Here is a 15185-nt window from a genome sequence, read left to right as displayed (position 1 = left end):
ATCCCAATGACTGATAGAGGGGGTTCTGGTCATTGGAAGCAGTGTTCTCGTCAGTTTGCCCTTAACCAAGCTCTGCTCTCGCAAAAGACAAAAATAAGTAGCCAGCACACACACACACACACTTACACAGGCATGCACATACACACACACACTTTAAATGCTCTACCCTGCAATGTATAAATGTATAATATGCCAGCAGTACAGCTGCAAAGTTAACTATGTTTAAAGTCAGTCGTTGATGGCCCTACTTGTGATCAGAGAGCGATACCATCTCTCCCATACGGCTTTCCGATGTTAAGTATAAGCTACTGCACAGTGAATGTAGTCTGTCCTCACTTAAAACTGTACTTGCATTCCAGAACAATTCAACTATCTAAGTGAAATAACTTTAAGCAAATTGGTTTTTAAAAATTCAACCCATGAAACAGTGTAGGTAGCTTTGGTAGCACCTTACTCATAGAAAAATAACATAAGAACTAGGAGCAGGAGTAGGCCATCGGGCCCTTCGACCTGCTCCGCCACCCAAGAAGATCATGGTTGATCTTTTCATGGACTCAGATCCACTTGCTCACCCTCTCACCATAGCTCTTAATTCATTTATTGTTCAAAAAAGTAGCCACCTAGTTTTTAAAATGTTTACTGAAATAGCATCAACTATTTCCCTGGGCAAGGAATTCCATAGATTAACAACCCTCTGGGTGAAGAAGTTCCTTCTCAATTCAGTCTGAAATCTGCTCCCCCTAATCTTGAGGCTATGCCCTCTTATCCTAGTTTCACCCACCAATGAAAACATCCTCTCTACTTCTATCTTATTGATTCCCTTCATAATTTTATATGTTTCTATACGATTTCTCCTCAATCTTCTGAATTCCAATTAAAATGCCCCTAATCTACTCAGTCTCTCCTCATAAACCGACCCTCTCAACTCCCAATTCAGTACATCCTTTCTCAAGTAAGGAGACCAAAACTGCACCAGGTGTGGCCTCACCAGCACCCTGTACAGCTGCAACATAATCTCCCTGCTTTTAAACTCAATCTCTTCAGCGATGGAGGACAAAATTCCATTTGCCTTTCTAATTACCTGTTGTACCTGCAGACCAACCTTCTGTGATTCATGCACAACATTAACATTTTGCTACACATTGCTAAATATCTACACAGGTAAGGGCTCTTGTCACATAGTGGTAGTGCCTCTAACTCTGAACCAGGCTATCTGGATTCAAATCCCACCTGAGCCACAGGTGTTTTTTTTTTTAATTCATTCACAGGACTGATTAGTGCCAGCACTAGAGGGGAGTGAAGGGCCAACCACATTGCTGTAGGTCTGGAGTCACGTATAGACCAGGATGGACATTAGTGAGCCAGATGGGGTTTTCCCCCAACAATCAATTCACAGTCACCATTAGACTCTTAATTCCAGATTTTTACTGATTTTGAATTCCACCATGGTGGGATTTGAATCCAGGTCCCCAGAACATTATCTTGGTCTCTAGATTAATAAATCTAGTGATAATACCACTAGGCTGCTGCTTTCCCATCTGTAACAACCTCTCTGAATGAGTTGGTTAGAAAAGTATTTATTCAAATCTATCGAAAGAAGAGTCAGGTTGGTGGATTTTATGCTGTATGGAAGTTCACGTAAAATACTAATTAGAAAGTGCATGCCTGGATTTTGTCTAAAAGCATTTTAACTTCTCATGAATAACAGGCAGGGAAAGAAGAAAGGGAGGAGAATGGCATTCTTAGTTAAAGACCATCTATCAGTGCTGGAGGAAGAGGATGTCTCAAATGGAGCAGGGCAGAATTTATCAGGTGTGGCACAGTAGCTCAGTGGTTAGTGCAGCTGTCTCACAGTGCCAGGAAGCCAGGTTCAATGCCAGCTTTTAGTGACTGCATGGAGTTTGTACATTCTCCTGTGTCTGTGGGTTTCCTCCAGGTGCTCTGGTGTCCTCCCACAGTCAAAGATGAGCAGGTTTGGTGAAATAGCTATGCTAAATTGCCTATGATGAACAGGCTAGGTGAATTAGTTTAATTTTTCTTAAGCCACTTGTGAACCGAGGGTTCTGCAGATGAGTGACCAGAGACAGGAAGACAAGCTTGAAGTTGAAGCTGCCTCAAGCTGCCCTTATCAAAGATTGTGTGATTTTAACTTTGTCCTCTTCAGTTCCTCCACATCATACCAAAGATTAGGGAGTGGGAAGCAGTGAGCAGGGATGTTTGGGAGTAGGACGTTATGGGGAGAGTGAGATTGAGGATCAGGGGAGTCAGGCACCATTCCAAAATTGTGACCATCGGTCCAATACCTCACCTCAGAACAATACTAAACACCTTTAAATCAAAACTTGCAAAACTAAATGAGAACACAGACCTCACTAAATCATTGAATGTAAAATGGAGCATTGTAAAATATGTACTTACTGCATGCAGAATACATTCAAGAGCTGACACTGAGGCAGTACAGACCCAGACTGGAGTAAACATATAGACAATAAACACAAACATGCACAAACATACATACAAATTCATACACATACACACATACATACATACATACAGACAGGAAAGCCACACACACAGACCAAAGTGCTGAACTATGAAAGGCCACATGCTTTGGATTCTGCATGACAAATCCAGTGAAATTTCCATTGTACCACCTCGTACATTTTGACATAGAAAAGCAGAATATAGAACTCAGAAACAAGCCCAGTTCGGCCATGTCAATGTTTATGATGTGTTTGTGATTTCTCGCATTCTCTCTCATTGAAGGCTGCTCTTTATTCTGCTGTTGCTGTGGTTCTGTTCGCCGAGCTGGATGTTTTTGTTGCAAACGTTTCGTCCCCTGTCTAGGTGACATTCTCAGTGCTTGGGAGCCTCCTGTGAAGTGCTTCTGTGGTGTTTCCTCCGGCATTTATAGAGTGCCATCCACAATCTCCATCAACAAACACATCGACCTGGACCCAATATACCGGCCACTACAGCGGACAGCTGAAACTGACAACCGGAAGCGGCAGGGACAGGCCACTATAAATGCCGGAGGAAACACCACAGAAGCGCTTCACAGGAGGTCCCAAGCACTGAAGATGTCACCTAGACTAGGGACGAAACGTTGGCAACAAAAATTTCCAGCTCGGCGAACAGAACCACAACAATGAGCACCCGAGCTACAAATCTTCACCCAAACTTTGAATACATACATACAAGTATGCACTTACATACATAAACACATACAAACTTTGATATTCACATACAGACTCTTACATACACAATCATGCACATATAGGACATGCACATACAAGCTCATGTACACACAGACATGCACACATATTTACATGGAGAAAGTGAAAACTGCAGATGCTGAAATCAAAGTCAAAATGTGTGACATCGAAAAGCACAGCCAGTCAAGCAGCATCCAAGGAGCAGGATAGTTAATGTTTCAAGCATAAGCCCTTCATCAGGAATGTGTGGGGGGGAAAGGAGGGTGTGGCAAGGGGGCTGTGAGATAAATGGGAGGGGTGAGGCTAGGAGGAAGGTAGCTGGGAATGCGATAGGTGGATGCAGATGGGGGTGAAGTTGATAGGTCAGAGAGGAGGGTGGAGCTAATAGGTGGGAAGGAAGATGGACAGGGACAGGTTTAGACAGATCCAGACTGAGATTTGGACAGATTTGGGATACAAAAGATCCCAACAGATTTTAACATTTGCCAATTAGTGTCCGAGATCTTTAAATAAAACACAGGTGAAACAATTTGTTTAATTTCAGTCACTTGTGGTTGGTTAAATTAAAAGTGAGAGAAATGGCTCTTAAGATTGCTGAAGAGATTTTGCAGTTTGAAGATGATTCCCAAATTTGCCAAGGAAGTTTAGAAGGACATAAAATGGCCATACTTTTAGAATTAGCAAAGAGGTTAGATTTGGGTTTAACTAAGGACAAATGTAAAGCTGAAATTGTAAGGGAGTTAGTCAAACACTTAAGTGTTCAGAGAAAGAGACAAATGCAGTCGAGTTAGAAAAACTTAAATTACAATTGAGGAAAGTGGAGTTAGAAGGTAAAGGAGAGAGAAAAAAAAAATGTTGCAACTGAGTCAGGAAAGTCAAGTTAACATGATGGAGATGGAAATGAAGAGAGAAGATAATGATATATACAAATATGTTAAAACACTGCCACATTTTGATAAGAAAGATGTCAAAGCCTTATTTATTTCATTTGAAAAATTGGCTAGGTAAATGGAGTGGTCAGAGGACTTGTGGGTAAAAGAGTAGAGAACACTGGCAATAGTTTACCACATGTTAAAAAAGAAGCCCAATAGGGTGGAAACAAGGTGAAAGGCCTCAGGTGTTTCCACTGTGGTAAAGTGGGACATATAAAGGGCTTTTGCCCAAAACGTTGATTTTTTTCCTGCTCCTCGGATGCTGCCTGACCTGCTGTGCTTTTCCAGCACCACTCTAATCTAGACTCTGGTTTCCAGCATCTGCAGTCATTGTTTTTACCTGGGACATATAAAGACACAGTGCTGGTTGTTAAAGAAAGGCATTGTGGGAAATGATGTGATAAAAGAAACTCAGGCAGTGACATTAGTGAAGGTAGTTAAGGAGACCCCAAAAAGAGCTGAGGAGCTGCAGCCTAGGCAGGGGCTAGGTATGGAGTTAGTGCCTGGTCTCTGTAAGGAATTCGTTTCTGTGGGTAAAATTTACTCAAAGAACAGGGGGAGAAGGGAAAGAAGTTATAATTTTGAGAGATACAGGATCTAACCAGTTGCTGATAGTAAGAGATGAGTGACTATGCACTCTTTCTGATCTGTTACCCGAAAGTGTGGTAATTTGTGGGATAAATGGATAGAAATTTAGCATTCCCCTATATAAGATCAGGTTGGAGTGCTAACTTAAGACTGGGGAGGTTACAGTGGGGAATATTGACAAGGTGTCAGTTCCAGGAATTCAGTTTGTTCTTGGGAATGATTTAGCAGGATCCAAGGTGGGAGTGACACCCTTGTTGTGGAGAAGCCCAGGGAATGGAGTAGTTACAAGAAGAATACCTGGTATTTTCCAAGACTGTGTAGAAACAAGATCCCATTATCATAAATCACACCACGAAGCAAAACCTAAAGAGAATGATGAAGGAGTTGAGGTTCGGTTAGCAGACACTTGTTTGATGTAATGGTGCAGGAAAAACCTGAACAGAGGGAAGTGTTTAGTCCTGAAAGGCCAATGGATTTACAACAGAAAGACGAGACAATAAAAGATATATATATATGTTGATGGATATTCAGAAAAGATGTCAGAGAATATTCCTAAGGGTTATTATCTTAAAGATAGAATCCTAAGACGGAAATGGAGACCACAGCAGGTTAGTGCAGAGGAGAAATGGGCAGAATTGCACCAGATTGTGTTGCCGGTAGCATACAGACAGTGAGTGTTATGGGTAACACATGAACTACTTGTAGGAGGTCACCTATGTGTGTGGAAGACTCAGGCTAAGGTACAAAAACATTTTTATTGGCCTGGAATGCACAAGGATGTGGTAAACTTGTGCTGTATATGTTATACATGCCAAATGGTAGGTAAGCCACAGACAGTAATAAAACCAGCACCCTTGTTGCCAATTCCCGCATTCGAAGGACCTTTCACATGGGTTATAATTGATTGTGTAGGTCCCCTCCCGAAAACTAAAAGTGGGAATCAGTACTTCTTAACTATAATTGATGCGTCTACCAAATGTCTGGAGGTGATTCTGTTATGAAGTATCAAGGTAAAAGCGTGGTAGAGGAATAAATAGCTTTCTTCACCTGATATGGCCTACCCAGAGAGCTAGGCTGTTTAAGGAAGTCATGGATAGCTTAGGTATACAGCACTTTAAATCAAGTCGGTATTATTCTGAATCCTGGACAAGCCCCCAAACTGTTACGACATGGCAGTGGATCCCTCTGCTAATTAAACCAAACATCCAGAAAAACTCACCTCGTATCATAATCTGTTAAAGTATGGGTGACAGAGAACTCCCAAATTCCACTATTTAAAGAAAAATATCAATTTTTTTTCTTTAACTCTAAAAGTGAACATGAAACAACAACTATTTACAACTCCAAGCCTCCTTTCTCTTAAAGGTCTGTTATCTACCTCCAACTCTATAACAATATACTGATCCAATAAAAGTCCCTATTAAAATTACATCAACTTAATTTTCAAAACCACCCAGCGACTGTTGTCATTGGCATCTGTCTTCCTCTGGCTGTAGGTCTTCCTGGGTCATCTTTACTCTTTTGCTGCAGAGATGTTTTAGGTGAAAAAGGTACCTTTGATAGAGAGTGTTTTGGATGACAGTTTCTACCTTTAGATGGCAGGTTGTCACTCTCTCTCTGGCTAACTCTCAAAATGCCAGCTTACTCATACCCTAAACATCAGATCATCTTATTGATTCAATGTCGTCAAAACAGTAAAATTCAAACTCAATTGGGTTTTATATCCTGGGGCATAATTTAACCTGATTGGTTAAATTCAAATGGTGGTCAAAACGACATGTATCTATTTTACAGCCATATGTTACATATGTTCAATTTTTCAGTATACTCTGAGACTACTAGTCAGACACATGACAGTTGCCTGCAAACTCTCACTGCCAAAACAGCCTTCACTCTCTCTTAAAGGTACAGTACACGTCTTCAACTTCGTAACAGGTAGGACTGATCAAGAGGGCAGTGCCGAGTTGGAGGATTGTAAGGTCAAGGGAGGGGAGATGAGGAAACTGGTGAAATCAACATTGGTCCCGTGTGGTTGGAGGATCCCAAGGCGGAAGATGAGGCGATATTTCTCCAGGTGTCTTGTGGATAGGATTTGACGGGGGAGGTGGTCCAGGACTTGCATGTCCTTGGTGGAGTGGGAGGAGGAGTTGAAGTCTTCGGCCATAGGACAGTGGGGTTGTTTAGTGCGTGTGTCCCAGGGATGTTCTCTGACACAAGTTGGTGTTCTCTCTCCCCAGTGTAGAAGAGACCACATCAAGAGCAATAGACCTATCTAGCTTCCTTCCCACTTATCTGCTCCACCCTTCACTCCAACCTATCACTGTTTCCCCTGACCTTCATCTACCTATCACATTCCCAGCTACCTTCCCCCTAGCTCCACTCGCCTCCCATTTAACTCTCAGCCCCCTTGGGACCCTCTATATTCCTGATGCAGAGGTTATGCTTGAAACATCGACTCTCCTGCTCCTTGGATACTGCCTGACTGGTTGTGCTTTTCCAACATCACATTTTTTGATACAGATTCATACAGATTCATACACACATACATTCACAGACATGGACTCACAGGCACCATTAAACACACACCTAAGCACACACTCCATCCAGTATTAGACAGTAGCAAATCATTCCCTATACACAGTACATACTGTAGGTGTAAGTCATGGTGTTGGTTCCCAGGTTTTTTTAGCCACTAGATTAGGCTTCATTCTGCTTCAGATCAGTGAATTGCAGTGTGTCATAGAAATGATATTGTCTTCATCAGAATCTGTTATCCATTCTCCTGATTACTGCTGGGTTATAAGGGTCATACACACTGAGTAATGCAAGGTTACAATAGTCATACACACAGTGAATGATACAAGACACATCTATGATATTCTGTTCATATGTGACGCTTAATTATCCTGACTGTCCAGATTTTCCCATTAACATGAACCAACCAACAATCCAGCCTGTGCCAACACAGTCATTGTTGGTTTATTGTACATTAAGAATGTGATCAGATTCACAATAGCAACTTTTATTTATGAAGCATCTCCAAAATACAAGTACGTCACCAAGATGACACCAAGCCACTAGTGCACAATGGCTAATTGAATGTTAAAAAGATAGATTTTAAAGACAGATGGGGTAGTCTAGGGAGAGAATTCCAGAGCTCACGGCCTTATCTGATGTCTTATCTGCAGTTGGCAGAACAATTAAAATCGGGAGGATAGAATTGGAGGAACAAATTTGTTAGAGTTCTTTGATGGAGTGACCAGGAAGGTTGACGAGGGCAGGGTTGTAGAGGTAATCTACATGGAGAAAATGAGGACTGCAGATGCTGGAGATCAGAGTCAAAATGTGTGGTGTTGGAAAAGCACATCAGGTCAGGCGACATTTGAGGAGAAGGAGAGTCGACATACCGGGCATCTGCCCTTCATCAGGCTTATGCCCAAAATGTTGACTCTCTTGCTGTTGGGATGCTGCCTGACCCGCTGTAATACATATGGATTTCAGTAAGGCCTTTGATAAGGTTCCACAGGATAGGCTGCTCTGGAAGGTTAGATCATGTGGAATCCAGAGGGAGCTGACTAATTGGATACACAATTGGCTTGATGATAGGAAGCAGAGGGTAATAATGAAAGGATGCTTGTCAAACTGGAGACCTGTGTCTAGTAGAGTGCCTCAGGGGTCAGTGTTGGGCCCATTACTCTTGATTATCTACATTAATGATTTGGATGAGAATGTCCAAGGCATGATTAGTAAGTTTGCTGATGACACTAAAATAGGTAGTATCATGGACAGTGAGGAAGGTTGTCAGAAATTGCAGCAGGACCTTGATCAGCTGGGGAAGTGGGCCAAGAAATGGCAAATGAAGTTTAATACAGATAATTTGGAATGTCAAATCAAGGTAGGAGTTTCATTGTAAATGATAAGGCCTTAAGGAGTGTAGTGGAAAAGAGGGATCTTGGAGTTAAGGTGCATGGTTCTCTGAAAGTGGAGTCCCAGGTAGACAGGGCAGTGAAGAAGGCTTTTGGCACACTGGCCTTCAGTCATGGCATTGAGTATAGAAGTTGGGAAGTTATGTTGGAGTTCTACAGGACATTGGTGAGGCTGCATTTGGAGTATTGTGTTCAGTTTTGGTCACCTTGCCATGGGAAGGATGTTATTAAACTGGAAAGAGTGCAGAAGAAATTTACAAGGATGTTGCCAGAACTCAAGGGTCTGGGTTATAGGGAGAGGTTGGACAAGCTAGGACCTTTTTTTTTAAAGCGGAGGAGACTGAATGAGGACTTTTATAGAAGTGTAGAAGATCATGAAAGGCATGGATAGGGTGAATGCACTCAGTCCTTTTTCCAAGATTTGGGAATCTAGGACTGGTGGGCATCAGTTTAAGGTTAGAGGAGAAGGAATAAAAGGGAATCTGAGGGGCAACATTTTTACACAGAGGGTGGTAAGCACTTGGAATGAGCTGCCAGGGGAAGTGGTTGAAGTGGATACTTTAACAACATTTGGACAAATACATGGATGGAAAAGGTTTGGAATACTAAGTGGGCCAAGTGCAGGGAAATGGGGTTAGTGTGGATGGACCTTTTGGTCAGCATGGACCAGTTTGGGCCAAAGGGCCTGTCTCAATGCTGTAGGACTCTATGACTCTATGAACACGGAGATCTTGGAATGTTATTGGGCTGAAGGAGATAATGGAGATAGGAAGGCATAAGATGTAGCAAGAATTGAAAACAAGGCTGAGAATTGTAAAATCCAGGCATTGATAGACCTGTGAGTCAATCACACAGTTTGATTGAAAGGGCTGATTTGGAATGATCTATGAGAGCTTCACATCAAAAAATCTGTTTGAAGTTAAAAGGGTATATACAGTTGTACAGTATTTAATTTCTGTATCAGTGAAATTCACTCTTCAAATTCATTTTGAGAATGAGGAGAGCTGAAGAAGATTTGAAGGCAACTTTGAAAAAGACACAAGAAGATGCAAAAAGCAGGGAGGAGGAATCCCACCGTGAAATTCAGGTTCTCAGGGAAACAGTCAGATCCCTGAAGGACCGAACAGTGGAACTGCTGAGGTGAGGCACTGAGTAACACAAAAAAACCTCACTGAATGAAAGCTGAAAGGGACCATCAGAAGAGGCAAATTTATTATTTCAACTAAGTGTGATAAGGTATGGAATGTGGTAGTGCATGGAGGGTGACAGTGTGTGCAGTGTGTGTGGCATGTACAGTGAATGTGATTGTGTGCAGTGTGAGTGACGTGATGTACAGTGAGTGTGATTGTGTGTAATCAGTTTGACATAAGTTGTAGTGAGTGTGACAGGATGACCATTGAGAGTAACAGGATATGTGGTGATTATGTGCAGATATGGACTTTAATAGGATCTGAAGAGTGTGAGACAGAATGTATGGATAGTGAGCTGATAAGGTGTGCGATGAGTGTGACAGTGTATGCAATGATTGTGACAGGGTTTTGTAGTAAGTGTGACACAATGGGTATACAGTGTGTGTAGTGAGTATGACGAGATGAGCGACAGGATGTGTAATTAATATTGACTCTGTGTCTCTCCCAGGGAGAAGGATATCCTGTGGCAGAAATCGAATAATTTGGAGTTTAGCCAGCGACAATTGGATCAGAAACATTTGTCAAGAAAAGATCAATTTGGAAGCAAGAAATGAATTTAATCAGTAGCTGGAAACTTGAGAGCTTCAATGGGTTCTGTCTTCTGTTAGTGCCTGGAGTGGGTGAAATTCTGATCCTTTTCGATAAGTGGGGTACTGGTAGATGGTGAGCACTTTCTGTTTTAAAAGCTGAAGGGGAGGATTTGTAATGAGCATATGTTAATACTCTGGAACAGTACCAGAGCATCTGGATCACATTTATTTGGATCTCCTTTCTCAGTTGCAATTCCCACAGTCTGTAATGGCTGTCAGTGGACTCATGAAAAGTTTGATAAAACAAACTCATCATAGTGCAGGGGTTCGTTTTCCACATAGCATTTATACATTGTTTTTTTCAAATGTTTGTTCAATTTATTTTGATAAATTATCTTTGGATTCTGCTGTTTCCAGTCAGTGAACACCATCCTAACAACTGCCTGCTGAAACTGTACTGCCTTTTCTGCCTTGCCTTCTTTTAAGAAGAACTTGGATTCCTTTTGCATCCGTCAGAACCTTAGGAAGACCCAAAACACTCCACAGCACAAGTGAGAGCTTCAAAGTAGACTGACTGCTCCTGCAGCAGGTTCTCCAAGAACAGGATGACCCAGAATGTCTGTCTGTAGATACTGGCTGAAGGATAAATAGGCAGCAGGATGTTGAGCAGTGCTGCTGGCTGTATGAGCAGTCCTCACTGCTGACCATTGTGTTGTACAAGATGATCTGCACAATTGCTCACCAAAAGGTATATTTGTTACCTCTGAGGTACAGTATTTCCTTATAGGAACCAACAGGATCTATTGTGCTAAAGGGATAATCACTTGGAAGCCTAACATGAAGAGGCTCTTGTAATAAACAGGACGCAGCTAGGTGTAGAATAGGTAGTACACATTTTTACACTCAGGTAGTACACATTTTTACAGAGAGTTACAAGGAGGACCTGAGCATACAATCTCACTCCTTTGAACTCTTGAGTTGTTCTCCCACCAATTCCAATCACACAATCAGAGTGGGTGATAGCATGCCCCATTGTTAAACCTTACCAGACCCATGCACTCTTTTACAATGCTGCTTTCCTCTTTTTACAGTCATGCCAAGAGGATCTGAATACCTGAAAGATAATACAAAACTATCTACCTTCCCTTGAAAAAGAAAGAACAGGAAATGGTATCACCTACCTTAAGAAACCAAGACTTATAAAGAGAGGCAGACATACCACCAACACTCCATGAGGATTGATCCTCTGACAATGTGGTACTCTTTCAGCACTTACCCTCTGACAGTGCACATTCCCTCAGCACTGACACTCCGACAGTGCAGCATTCCCTGAGTACTGACCTTCCAATAGTGCAGCCCTCCCTCAGTACTTAACATCCAACAGTGCAGCACTTCCTCAGCACTGACCCTCCGACAGTGAAGTACTCCCTCAGTACTGATTCTCCGACAGTACAGCACTCCCTCAGTATTGACCCTCTGACAATATGGCATTCCCTCAGTATTGACTCTCTGAAAGTGCAGCTCTCCCTCAGTACTGACTCTCCGACAGTGCGGCACTCCCTCAGCATTGATCCTCTGACAGTGCGGCATTCCCTCAGTATTGACCCTCTGAAAATATGGCACTCTCCTGACCCCCTGACAGTGTGGCACTCCCTCAGTATTGATCCTCTGACAATATGGCATTCCCTCAGTACTGACCCCCTGACAGTGCAGCACTCCCTCAGTACTGACCTTCCAACAGTGCGTCACTCCCTCAGTACTGACCCTTCGACAGTGCAGCTCTCCCTCAGTACTGACCCTCCAACAGTGCGGCACTCCCTCAGTACTGACCCTCCGACAGTGTGGCACTCCCTCAGTACTGACCCTCTGACAGTGCTGCACTCCCTAGGTACTGGCTCTTTCTTCTGTAGAGTCATAATAGAGTTGAAACATTAAATCTGTCCCTCTCTCCACAGATGCTGATAGCTTTGTGGAATATTTCCACATTTCAGTCATTTAATTCTTCTTAAGACTGGGGGTTTAGTCCATTGTGCTTTTCCTTACATTTTTCTTTGTTGGAATTACACTGGTTTCACAATGGTAATGATATTTCAGCTGTCCATCTCTAGTCATTACACCAGTCAAGGTACTAGGACTCTCAGGAATGAATGCAATAAAATAGCCCGTGCATCCCAAAGTTATGGTGAGCCATTCTGCACTGCTTCAAACGGTTTGTACCTTTAGTTCTATAATCTTAACATAAGAAAGAAAAATGATCTGACATCTCAGGGTTAATACATTTCGTACATTTTCATTATTTCTTTTCCAAGTATTTTTGTGATGTATAAAATGTGGCAGTTAATTTATGCACAGTAAGATCCCAGGAATTGCCAAGTGATATAATCACATGACCTATTTATTAGTAATGCTGGTCAGAAGGTACATCTTGGACACAGAGTTTCCAGTGGTGCACTGAGATCATCCAATTATCCACTGACTTTTTTTTTAACCTTTTAAATGTTTTTAAATTGTGTATTGAAATAGGAAAATAACTCCCTTAAAAAACAGGGGTTACAAAAGGATTACTGTTTCTTTTGAAAGCAAGTAACTGTCATTCATTGTAAACACCGTTTATAAAGCATAATAAAAACCAAAAGAATTATGGATGCTGTAAATAGAAACAAAAACATAAATTGCTAAGGAATGGTCACTCGACCCAAAACATTAACTCTGGTTTCGCTTCATAGATGCTGCCAGACCTGCTGAGCTTTTCCAGCAACTTCTGTTTTTATTATTGTTTACACAACAGCTGGTTCAAGCAGTAGTAGGAAAAGATACGAAGGAGTTGGAACAAAATGTGGGTACATATGGAAATACAGCCAGCAGCATGTAACTACTAATTATCAAGACAAAGGCCTCTGGCAATCAATGACCAGGGTAGATAAGGACCTCTGGCACGGTGGCACAGTGGTTAGCACTGCTGTCTCTCAGCACCAGAGACTCAGGTTCAATTCCCGCCTCAGGCGACTGACTGTGTGGAGTTTGCACATTCTCCCCGTGTCTGCGTGGGTTTCCTCCGGGTGCTCTGGTTTCCTCCCACAGACGGAAAATGTGCAGGTTAGGTGAATTGGCCACACTAAAGTGCCCGTCGTGTTAGGGGAATGGGTCTGGGTAGGTTGCGCTTCGGAGGGTCGGTGTGGACTTGTTGGGCCAAAGGGCCTGTTTCCATACTGTAAGTAATCTAATCGAAATAACCTCTGATTTAGATCAGGAGAACCCTTCAAACCTCCACCAGGTCAGGAGCTCTCCCTTGTTTTCCGCAGGATAAGAAGAAAACCTGTTTATTTTCCCTTCAACAGTCATGCAAGTTATGCCTTTTAATAAATAAGTCAGAGACCATTGATATGAGTGAACCAGCCACCCTGAGTCTCCTGCAAACCAGTAGAAGCATCTGGAGAAGGAGGACAATGAAACAATGCTTTTATCAGCACAAGAAACATCTCAGCAGATCCTGCAAACAGAAAACCACTGAGTTGCTTTCTCTCTGCTCAAAAATCCTTTATTTCTTTCCCTATCTGTGTGTTTGTGTGTGTAAGGGGGAGTTCATAAGGGGAATAGAGTTGTAACTAATGGAGTTATGTACTGATGCTTCATAATTTTTTACTTGTAGGGAGTCTATTTATTTGTAATAAATAGTGATTCTTGTCAAGAACCAAAAATGTGGTCTGTACTTTCCATCAACCTGGGTCTGAAAGACAGATAGAAATTCTATTTTTAAAATTTTTAAATCTTGTGACAACTCAGGGAATAGCATCTTTATTTCATAGCTCACATGCTGCCCCAGTGAGCCATAACAATTAGAGGATCTTATTGGCAGTACATTCATCATCATCATCATCAGCGGTCCATTGCAGACAAGGATGACTCTCTTTCAATCTCAGGGTGAGTCCATATGTGGCTGTACAGTCTAATGCAGCCACCACAGGCTCTGTTACATGTGGTGCAGAAGGTGGTCATGGGAAGGGGTGGGTGGGGCATTGGTGTAGCAGCATGCTCCTTTCTCTGTTTGCTCTTGGCTTCCACTTTTTTCCAAAGGCAAGTCTCAATATACTCAATGCCTTCCCAAATGCTCCTCTTCCACTTCGGATGGTCTTGGGCCAGTGATTCCCAGATGTCTTTGGGAATGTCGCACTTTGCCAATGAGGCCTTGAGAGTATCCCTGAAGTGTTTCATCTGTTAACCCTGTGGTTCACCTGCCATTTCAATGCTGGGAGCAGACTTCCTGCTTGGGGAGTCTCATCTCGGTTATGTTGACGACATGCCCAGTTCATTATAGCCGCTCAAGGGTGGTCAGTGCCTCAATGTTCAGGATGTTGGCCTGGTCGAGAATACTAGTGTTGGTGCACCTGTCTTCCCAGTGAATTTGCAGGATCTTGTGCAGGCAGCATTGGTGATACTGCTCCAGTGCCTTGAGGTCTCTGCTGTAGACAACTGAAATGGATACATTGGTGATTGTCTTTTAAAATTCTACAGATTCTGGAAAGGTTCCTGAAGGCTGGAAAATAGTGAATGCAATCCTACAATTTCGGAAGGAGGAAAAGGGAGAAAAGACAAATACAGACATGTTAGTTTGATGTCAGTAGTCATGGTTATGTTACAATCTATTAAAAAGCATGTGATAAGAAGACATAAGACATGGCAGAAATTAAGCCATTCGGCCCATCGAGTCTACACTGCCATTCTATCATGGCTGATCAGTTTCTCAAACCCCTTCTCCTGCTTTCTCCCCACAACCCTTGATCCGCTTGATATTCAAGAACCTATC

General features: G+C 42.4%; 1 protein-coding gene across 6 annotated transcripts in view; it reads left to right on the top strand.

The window, feature by feature from the left end:
• Positions 1-11696, top strand: part of LOC122551857 (FYVE and coiled-coil domain-containing protein 1-like) — a 56686-nt gene extending 44990 nt beyond the window's left edge. For all 6 annotated transcript variants that reach the window (XM_043694392.1, XM_043694395.1, XM_043694393.1 and 3 more), the window contains 2 exons: positions 9655-9801; positions 10300-11696. In XM_043694392.1, coding sequence (XP_043550327.1) covers positions 9655-9801; positions 10300-10405 — 253 coding nt within the window. In that variant the 3' untranslated portion in view covers positions 10406-11696. The remainder of the gene's footprint in view (positions 1-9654; positions 9802-10299) is intronic.
• Positions 11697-15185: the final 3489 nt, after the last annotated feature.

Source organism: Chiloscyllium plagiosum, chromosome 7 (genome assembly GCF_004010195.1).
Source record: "Chiloscyllium plagiosum isolate BGI_BamShark_2017 chromosome 7, ASM401019v2, whole genome shotgun sequence".
Classification (NCBI taxonomy): Eukaryota; Metazoa; Chordata; class Chondrichthyes; order Orectolobiformes; family Hemiscylliidae; genus Chiloscyllium; species Chiloscyllium plagiosum.
Note: the sequence above shows the minus strand (reverse complement) of the source record. Positions and strands in the feature narration are given on the sequence as shown.